General features: G+C 39.9%; 1 protein-coding gene across 1 annotated transcript in view; it reads right to left on the bottom strand.

Annotated features, from left to right (window-relative positions):
- Positions 1 to 481: 481 nt before the first annotated feature.
- Positions 482 to 10,323, bottom strand: part of LOC123746651 (plexin-B) — a 206,755-nt gene continuing 196,913 nt past the window's right edge. The window contains exons 18-20 of the mRNA XM_069316872.1: positions 3,518 to 4,137; positions 3,236 to 3,394; positions 482 to 2,393 (exon numbers count right to left, since the gene is read on the bottom strand). Coding sequence (XP_069172973.1) covers positions 2,238 to 2,393; positions 3,236 to 3,394; positions 3,518 to 4,137 — 935 coding nt within the window. The 3' untranslated portion in view covers positions 482 to 2,237. The remainder of the gene's footprint in view (positions 2,394 to 3,235; positions 3,395 to 3,517; positions 4,138 to 10,323) is intronic.

Below are 10,323 nucleotides of genomic sequence, written 5' to 3'. Positions count from 1 at the left end.
CCGTATACAACTTATGGGACACACACCAGCCACGTGCGGACAATGGCTACTCTTGCATAATGCGTCGCCCAGGTCACCTTGACACCCGTCACAACTAGGAGCCTGGTGAAGGAAACACTTGACATGATAGCTGGCAACATGTAGTTAGTCTAAAAGGTATGTACTTCTCAACTCATTGTACTTGTGTTCAGAGTTGAATGTGCTGCAGAAGCACTGAACTAAAGATTAGTAGTAAGACTTACCTCCAATTTACCGGCCTGTGTCTTCGTTATATTAACTTTGAGAGACAGCGAAATGTCTTGAGTCAACAATCAATCTAATATTCTCTTGACACAATTCCCAATGTCGTAATATTTGAAGAATTTTTTCTTTTATATCACTATAAAACAGTCTTCGGCAGTGCTGGATGACTCCAAACTCCTTATTCTTGAATTAAATATGTAGATTCATTCATATATGATGGATACTTAACACGTCTTAATCTCTTGGCACTCACTTTATTTGTAGTAAAGTTGCAAGATTTTACACAATGCCCTCATACTCACATTTACAAAAATACTTTACAATAACAAAAGTTCTCTGTACAGATTTATACAATGTCCCCAAAATTCTTCATCGTCACCTCATCAGCAGATGAAAGCAGTTTATTGTTGCATAGCAAATTTATAACTAATCATCCTGGTGGGAGCTGTGTTAAGGGGCGAGGGTCTGGGGAAGGAGGCGAGTTAGAACTGTGAGGGCAGACAGTATAAAATGACAAGAAATAATCCACGAGGGCAGGAGAGTATAAAAAGGTGTTGGTAAACATTCGAATTTTAGTTCTGTATCGTCAAGAGGTTCCCGTGTGACTGAAGTGACCGTGGGATAGCGGTTTAGTAAGACTGATGCTAATTCTAAGACAAGTTGAATCACAAAATCAGATCTGCTTGGAAGTAATGAAAGGTGTTCCTTTCAGAGCAGTTAACTAAAGATATATCACAATTAAATTAAAAATTAATCCATTAATACAGATTAAAGAAATTGGTAATTATAATTATACCGTATATACGATACTGTCACAAACTCCACTCGAGATCTGAACCAGATTACAAATATTGGAGAAAAAAAGGCCATTAAAGTCACTCATGCGAAAAATAATGTTTCGTCAAAAAAAAAAAATCTCGACATGTACGTCACATTCTTCAACTACCGTTGCATGAAATTAGAAAACATACTTAAAATCATATACAAGAGAGAGACTCGACTCATCTTTATCGGGTCAATAGACGGCTATGTACAAACTGTCCAAAGTGGATAAATTACACAAGAAAAACAACAGACTAGTGGACAAGATGCATTGGATGGAGATGGGAAAAACTCTCGGTACTTGTCGTTTGTTGCTGGCGAAACCATTATTTTCATAAAGAAAAAAAAGGCAATTTTCTCATAGATATCATAGCACCAAGCTTAATAAAAAAAAAAGTGAGGCATTGGTGATCTACTGAGATTCCGTAGCTCCAAAAATTGCAAAAGCAGTATAAAAAATGCATGACTGGTATATGAAATGTAGTTTAATACATTATAAATTGGACTATGATACATCCATATGGCAGTCATCCACTCTGTTCTCCATTACTATTCTCACCAGCTTGCTAGGGCATAAAAAAAGTGTGTATGTACAAAAGTCAACTAACACAGCAGCTGGAGTTTCTGACGGGAAGTATCCGCTTTTGGTGCCGTGTCCAGTCAACTCTGGTTAAGAACGGCAGATTTGCACATTTGCACGTGAGAAGTGATTTATAAGCACTTTGTCAAACAAGGAACATTGTATCCTTAGGCACTAGTACTAGACCACAGCAACTAACACATAAATATGAAATCCAATGTATCACATTCAGCTTGCCGGAGGGCAAAGTTTATCAGTGTCACTATCAACGTTCATAAATTATATACACTAATCACCATCATATCAAGTTTTTCAGTGACATTTTCTCTGAGTAACAAAAAAAACTGTTAATTAAATTCCATATAAATAACTGCATATGTGTATGCAGAGTGGATAAAATACTGTAATTCTTTATCTTCGACAGATTATTGCACTATGGAAGAACACTTGTACTGAATAGTCTCAGTAGCTGTTCTGGTCACAAAGAAGTTCGGTATTGTCTTATGTTCCATATTTTCCAAGTATCCACACAAACTGTCACGTGGCAAGCCAACACCCATTTCTTGAAAGGGGAAGATAGGCGAAGAGGTCGTTACAGCTCGGAAAGCTGCCCCGCTAACTGAAGGGGAGGCATGGGCGCAACAGGTCCCGCGTGACTGTAAGACTCCAAGATATACCCAATGGACTGCAGGCGATGGGCCAGGTTCAGCTTCCGACAGTATGGGTCAGCATCCAATGACTCCAGGATCTGGAGAAAAAGAAAAGAAAAATAGGTATATATTGAGGATGAAGAGGTCCGGTAGACACCACGAAAGTCTTCCACACTTTCCAGGTGAATTCATCACCTGTCTTCTGAAGCATGACTTGTCTTTCATATAAACTGAAGAATTATATAGCACCTTATATCCAGAGTTGCCTAACCTGCAATGATAATGCCTAATACTGGAAGAACTACCCCTAATAGAATAGAGAAATTCATGTTAATATTAAGTGTGAACTATTTGGAAGATATTTGAAAACATGCAAACATTTGTGAATACACTGAAAATTTACTTTAGTTTTCAATTATGTTCAGGACTAAAGTATATAGTACTAACTTTCTTTAATCAGCCAGTCTGTATGTGGCTGATGGGTCCCCCCCCCCCTAAAAAAAAAAATCAAAACCACGCTGTTTTGCAGCCCACCATCTAAGGCTTCCCAACATCAAGAAACTGTTATACTAAAGTGCCTTATCCTAACCTACCAGAGGACCCAAAACAGAAAACAGGACAGTATGTCAATTTTGCGAGGCGCTACCATTTTCTAGTACGACGATTTTTGGCTTAAGTAAAATATAAGAGCAAAAACCGACGTTCTTTGTAAGAGGACAGGCTGGGTTTGGAATCTCCTTTCCCAGTTTTTTCTATAAGAAAGGGGGGGGGGGGCCAATACACCCCCCAACAATTCAAAATAGACTGTCTCTCAAGGCTATGTTAGACTATACTTTTTTTTAACAAAGCCTTCAAGAGAAGCAAATAGTATTGCAGCTCCGATGTTTCAGTATCGCACAGATTGTAAGCAGTAAATGTTTTAAAACCTAAAGACACTTACTAGTTCATGGTACTTGGTGACATAGATATAGAGTTCCTTGAGAGCGGCCAGGTTGTCAAAGTGGCCAGTGTGCCCCGAGGAGAGCTGCTGCATGTGTTGCCCCAGCTCCTGCTCACTAACAGGCTGTGCACTCGATACATCACTGTAGAAGTTTTTCACCTGAAGCGTAAAGAAAGTCATTAGCTGGAGGATTATCCAACAAAATGCTTCAATGCTTCAAATCAGTTAACAATCAGTTGATATAAAATATTATACCATATGAAATAGAAGTTATATACATACCTGCGCTCTGTATCTTGGAATATCCTTAGCGAACAGTAATTTATTGGAGGGGGAATCTTTTCCTAGTCTATGCTCTGTTGTAGAGCAAGAGTCTATAAATGTCTGTGCAATGACCGACAGACAAGAGTCCACCGTCGGAGTCTTGCCTATGTCGAAGATGAAGTCTGGATTCTTGATAAAGTTAACCCAGAATCTCAAGGGAAGGCAATTGGACTTCCAGGCATGGATGACCTCTGGATCGATAATTCCATGGGCACGTGCAGCGTCGTCTAGCAGATCAAACAGCCACTTGATCGCAGGAGGCAGGCCATCGTTAGCACTGAGTATGGTTCTGAAGAAGTCGTCGACAAACTGCTGGACGGTGCCTTTAGTGGACAACAACCGCGTAAGGAATATTTCTGGTATTGCTTTGTGTGTGCCATATGTGCGGTCTCTGCCGTCCCTGGAGGAGCCCAGAGTTCCAGAGGCATTGTCGTCAGAGGCTCGCACCAAGTGGTAGAGGTGGACGCCTGGACCGCTACCACCTCGCCCAACAGTGTTGCTTCCAGAGTCAACCCCGACCTCGCCTCCAGGAGAGTTGAGAGGCGACACACTGTTTGCATATGAGTAGTAGCCTGTGCCTGAAACAATAAAGTGGACGGTAAGAATCAAGCAGGTATGTGCATGCCACATAAAAAATATATACAGTGGAGCCACCATTACCCTGATCACAGATTTAAAGTTAATTGAAATTACAAGTTCTCCATCTCGTTAGCCAGAATATATGTCTGTTAACTTTCATTAAATTTAATATTAATAGATTTCCAACATATACATTAATGCATTCCTATTAAAACATCACTATAGGAATTTATCACATCCTAAAAAAAAGTGTTCCAATACAAAGATCTAAATAGGTTACATAAAAAAATAGAACCTTAAATGTCAAAAGTTAGAGTGCTCCTAAAGCTCCTTGTATACTGAGCAGGAATCGAGAATGCAGTGTGCATCTTCCCCACATATCCACACTGAGGCACTAAAAGTATTTGGTAGCTTTTGGGTCTTTTTCAGAGAGTCTAGTACCCAGATAATTTAGAAATCGTTAATACACTACACAGCCTTAAATGGTAAACACATTATGGGTTATCGTGATGTACACACTTTACGACAAACCACCACACGGTCAATGATGTGGGGGTCACAGTAATGTATACATTTGGGGGTGATACTGAACGTTGTGGGTTCAAATCCTGGTAGAGTCCTTAGTGATCTATGGCTTGCCTGTTCCTGCTCTCGTGCGTGTGTGTGTGTGTGTAATATATATATATATATATATATATATATATATATATATATATATATATATATATATATATATATATATTAATTATATACTTATTCCATGTTCGTGATGTGGTGAGTTAATCATTCACATGTTTGCAATTTGAAGATTTTATCATTCTCATCATGTGATTCAATCATTCTCAGGTTCATGATTGGAAGGTTCAATCAATTTCATGCTTTGGAGTTGTGTGTCCTGAGTGAACTTTATGAATATATTAATAGATTATAACTTTAAACCGAAATTAAAATTTGTAAACTGCCTTACGTTTCAGAATAGTTAAGAGGAGCAAGAGCGAAGTGGAAATTGAAACATCTGGCCCAGAGGAAGGAGGATGGTGCTGGTAAGAGCCTTAATTGATACATTTCCCATTCTCTACTGGTAACAGAACACCAGGAGTATTTCTAAAGTCAGATCACAAGTACGCGTTTATAAACTTGGAGAGACGGTATTCTCGTTAACAACGACAAATCAACCTACAAAAGTTGAATAAGTGAAGATGCCAACTACTCTTCTAATAGGAAACGAGCCTCTGCCTCCTTTAAAGAAAAAAATATGGCCATTTCAAGCACTTGAATAGAAAGGAAAAACAATAATTGACTTGTGTGAGGCGACAGGAAAACTTGACAATCCCCCGTGTGATGCCATCTATCTCTGGCTGTTAGTTTGACAACGGCCCCCCAGCCCCCCCCCCCCCCCCCCCACCCCCCAATAGTGACACATTCATATTTCAGGCTCAGTTACTCGCCTTTCAGGCTGTTAATCGTCTTCATGTCTCATATCGTATATATTTATAAAATTGTCACCCCCCCCAACAACAACAAAAATAAATAATCTCCGAATAATCAGTTTAATATCAGATGAGTGTAGAGGGTGCATTATGAGTGGATGGCCTGGGCGTTCAGGAACTGGGCGGCTGAGAGTGGGTGCCCACATGACCAACCTTACAATACTGGGCGTAGGGAGTGGTGGCCTCCGTAACTGGCATTTACTGATTGAACTCGTTACTAATGGATTGGCTGCTGAAGAGATGCTCCTAATGCAAATTTTTGGTTCGCCCAGTGGCCGTGTGAATGATTTCGGACACTGGAAGATTTGAATTTCATTGAGGTACCCAAGGCAGTGCCCAAGGTAGCCAGGGGGCCTCAGGCAGTGCCTAAAGCTTATACCACTCTTACTACTAGTATTATAAAATGCCTTTACCTTAACCTTTTTTTCTCAGGATTTATACTTCTGTTCTATTCACAGGTGGGGTCATAGTCTGCCAACAATTTTTACTACATTATTTATCCTGATCAAATTTATGTGCTTCCTGGGTTAAGGCCTGCAACTGGGGAAGACTCGGAACGCTGGTTCGAACCCCCAGAGTGCTCGGATGATTTTTGCTTAATGATTTCACGCAATTGTGAATTCCTAGTATGAAACTGCACATTCTTAAAGATGGCCTATTCCCATGGCCTTCCTCCTACCACCCTTGTGCTAATTGAAATTGAAATAAGTTTATTGAGGTAAAATACACACAAAGGGATGAGGTAGCTCAAGCTATTCTCACCCCGTTCAGTACATCGTGTTAATACATACAGAGACACACATCACAAACAATAAACATATTACCGAACATTCTGAGAGATCAATATATACATTCCTCTTGTGCTAATTGCACCCCCTTGTATTGATTGTACACCCTCATGCCCTTTACACATCTTGTATTGATTGTACAGCTTTATTCTAGTTGCGCACCCTTGTGCTGGTTGCACCTTGTTTGTATTGTTAGGTGTTGGTCTATAAGAAGCATTTCTCTTTTGATTGCCTTCGTTACAATGACACATCTAGTTAACATGTAGTTTTACTGTCGGTAAAACTCATGCTCTATAATACGTAAGGTTTTTTTTAATGTTCACTAATCAAAAATTGATTGAGAATCAGTAGAAGCCGTGATAAGGATTCGAACCTATGCTCTGGGTACTCCCAAACACACGCCTTAGATGACTAGTACACGACATGATCAAAAAGATTGCAACCTGGGATTCAACTGAATCCTTTAGGATTCCTGAGACTTCCACTGAAGCCAAACCAAGGTTTCACACAGTCTCCCCATGCCTTTTGGTTTGAAATCCTGATTTGGCTTCAGTGGAAGCCTCTAGAACCCTAGAGGATTCAGTGGAAGCCTCTAGAACCCTAGAGGATTCAGTTTAATCCCAGATACCTGGTTAGTACCTGGTTGATGGGGTTCTAGAAGTTCTTCTACTCCCCAAGCCCGGCCCGAGGCCAGGCTCGACTAGTGCAATCTGGGCTCGACCCAGATTGCAATCCTTTTGACCATGTCATGGCCTAGTCGTCTAAGGCATGTGCTTGGGAGTACGCAGAGCATAGGTTCGAATCCTCATCACGGCTCCTACTGATCTTCTCATTGATACATCACGTGAATATGATTTCTCTGTGCAAAAAATGTATTGTTTTCTCTAGCGACTTCTTGATAACTGGTTTCTTATTAGCAGAGTTGGTAAAAGGAATACTGTATTTCTCTATGTTGTTTCCAAGTCATCTGTGCTTGCTCTGTATCCCATTTTTATAATGTATTGTACTTACAATTCACTTACAACACATTATCTGTTTCTTTATAGATGCTGCAACTGGAGAGAACTTGATATTGCCTTCAGATCCTCTGAAACCATTATAAGATGGGAACTCGTGTAGAAGAGATACTCCTCTCATCGATCTTGAAGATGCTGCAAGGAGCTAGAACCAAGTGAGTTGATCTTAACCCTTTAAGTACTGTATAGCTATTATAAATAGTGTCACTGCCTGTGCACACAAAAAAATACTGTAATATTCCTTTTTTTGGAGGGGAGGGGAGGGGTTTCATGCACGTTAATAGGAAACTGAGTGAAGGGGTCATTGTGGTAATCCAATTTTACTGATTTGCCTTTAAGGAGAAAGTGTTATGATCAGGCTGGGTAGCTTGTATGTTCACTGTTTCACTTAGTTTACACAGTGTGGAACAGTATTTACACATAATTGACAACAACAGTGATAGAGTACTCTAGAGGTCTACAATGCATGTAAATCTGTTTTTGACACAGCTTAAAGGAAGCATCTTGCCACTCACTTGTTGCTAGTCTTTCTAGTAATGTCCATAAATAAGGTCAAATACTGTTCTGGCGGGAAAACACCTGTTTGTGATCTGAAGATAACTGAAAACAGTGTAATGGCTGAGGAATTTACAGAACAGATAAAGAAAATAGAGAATAGCCTTGAAAATATGACAAACCCAATACCTGATATTATCTTCCTAGGTGACTTCAACCTGCCTAATTTAATGTGGAGAATAGCAAACAATAATGTTATACCAGGAAATCTATTGGGACATAACCAACGACAGATTAGAGAACTACTTAGATTCTGTGACAAATTTTCACTCAACCAGCAGATATCAGAGCCAACTAGGAACGAAAATATTCTAGATCTGCGAGATCTAATATTCTAGATATTAAGTCAGGCTGCGAGCAGCCGCGTCCAACAGCCTGGTTGATCAGTCCGGCAACCAGGAGGCCTGGTCGACGACCGGGCCGCGGGGACGCTAAGCCCCGGAAGCACCTCAAGGTAATCTCAAGGTAGGATCTGGTCTTCACAAACAGTTAAGACATAATCAGGGACATTATGATCTCAGGTACTACATACTCAGATCACAAGCTCATTAGAGTTCAAACGACCATCAATACGCAGAATAGACCCAAAACAATTATCAAGCGAGAGGGGGTAATTCAGTAAATTCAGTTTTAATAATAAAAGGATAGACTGGGAGAAAATAAACAGGGAACTTACAAACATTCAATGGGAAACTGTTCTAATAATAAAAACCCACACCAGGAATGGAAAAACTGACTTCTGAATTATATAAAATCTGAAACATGTTCTTTTGAGGAAAGCCAGAAAGAGGTCCAACGTAGAAAGAGAACATAGACGACACTACAAAAGAAGGAAAAAATAACGTAAATGCTTATGCAGACACGATTTTCCCTACAAGGAAGGAATAATTTAAACATGGAGATTGAAGAAATCGAGCAGAGACTGAAGCATTCGTATCAGATTGAAGAAAGGCAACTGGAACAGAAAGCAATTCAAGAAATAAAGAAAAACCCAAAATATTTCTTCACATATGTGAATTCAAAACCAAAAACCACTGCCAGTATTGGACCTATTTATATGAGTGAAGGTTCATACACTGAGGATGACAAAGAAATCAGTGAAATTCTAAAAAAAGCAGTACGAGGACATGTTTAGCACTCCAATAAACAGCATGAAAGTGGAAGATCCAGACAACTTCTTTATACGTGATATTCAAACCCCTTGTAAATATAACTGATATTAACATGAGCATAGCAGATTTTGAAAGAGCAATTGACAACATTCCCAATGTACTCAGCTCCGGGTCCAAACTCATGGAAATTCAATATTTGAATTCTAGTGTGCCAGTAGCACAGGCACTCAGTATAGTATGGAGGAAGAGCTTGGCCATGGCCCTGGAAACACAAACCGAAACTGTCTCTATTTTCCGCTTGTTACAACTTGTAATAAAGTTGTTACATCTTGGCTTAACGTGTTTATGACGTATTAGAACGTTGTTACAACTTGCTATATTGGTTGTTATAACTGGTTAGGAGGTGTTAAAACTTGTTCGAACGTTGTACCAACGTCGTAGTTTTGGTGTGTGTTTGGCGGGGGGGGGGGGGGGGGGGGGGGGGGGGGGGGGAGAGATACCAGATGCAATTAAATCAGCAGACATAGACCCTTGACACAAGGAAGGGAGCAAAGCATTGGCAAAGAATTATAGACCAATTGCACTAACGTCCCACATAAAAGTATTTGAAAGGGTGATCAGGAGTCAGGTCACCAGTTTCACGGAAACCAATGACCTCTAACAACCCAAGCCAACGTGGATTTAGAGTAGGAAGATCATGCCTCTCACAGCTACTTGACCACTATGACAAGTCACTGAGGCATTAGAAGAAAAACAAAATGCAGATGTGGTACAGTATACACGGACTTCGCAAAGGCATTTGATAAATGTGACCATGGAGTGATAGCACACAAAATGAGGTCAATGGGAATAACTGGTAAAGTAGGACAGTGGATATTCGGTTTTCTGTCGAACAGAACACAGAGTAACAGTCAACCATATATAATCGAGTCCAAGTGCCGTTAAAAACTCTGTACCTCAGGGTACAGTCCTTGTACAACTGCTTTTACAGTGGTATATCTCATATCAGATATAAACAAAAATACAAGCCACAGCTTCGTATCATCCTTTGCAGATGACACAAAAATCAACATGAAAATTATCTCTGCTTAAGACATTGAACAACTACAAGCAGATATTATTAAAAGTTTTTGACTGGGCAGCAGACAATAGCATGATGTTTAACAGTGATAAATTCCAGGTACTCAGGTACGGTAAAAATGAGAACCTTAAATATAATACAGG

The sequence above is a fragment of the Procambarus clarkii genome, chromosome 85 (assembly GCF_040958095.1).
Source record: "Procambarus clarkii isolate CNS0578487 chromosome 85, FALCON_Pclarkii_2.0, whole genome shotgun sequence".
Classification (NCBI taxonomy): Eukaryota; Metazoa; Arthropoda; class Malacostraca; order Decapoda; family Cambaridae; genus Procambarus; species Procambarus clarkii.
Note: the sequence above shows the minus strand (reverse complement) of the source record. Positions and strands in the feature narration are given on the sequence as shown.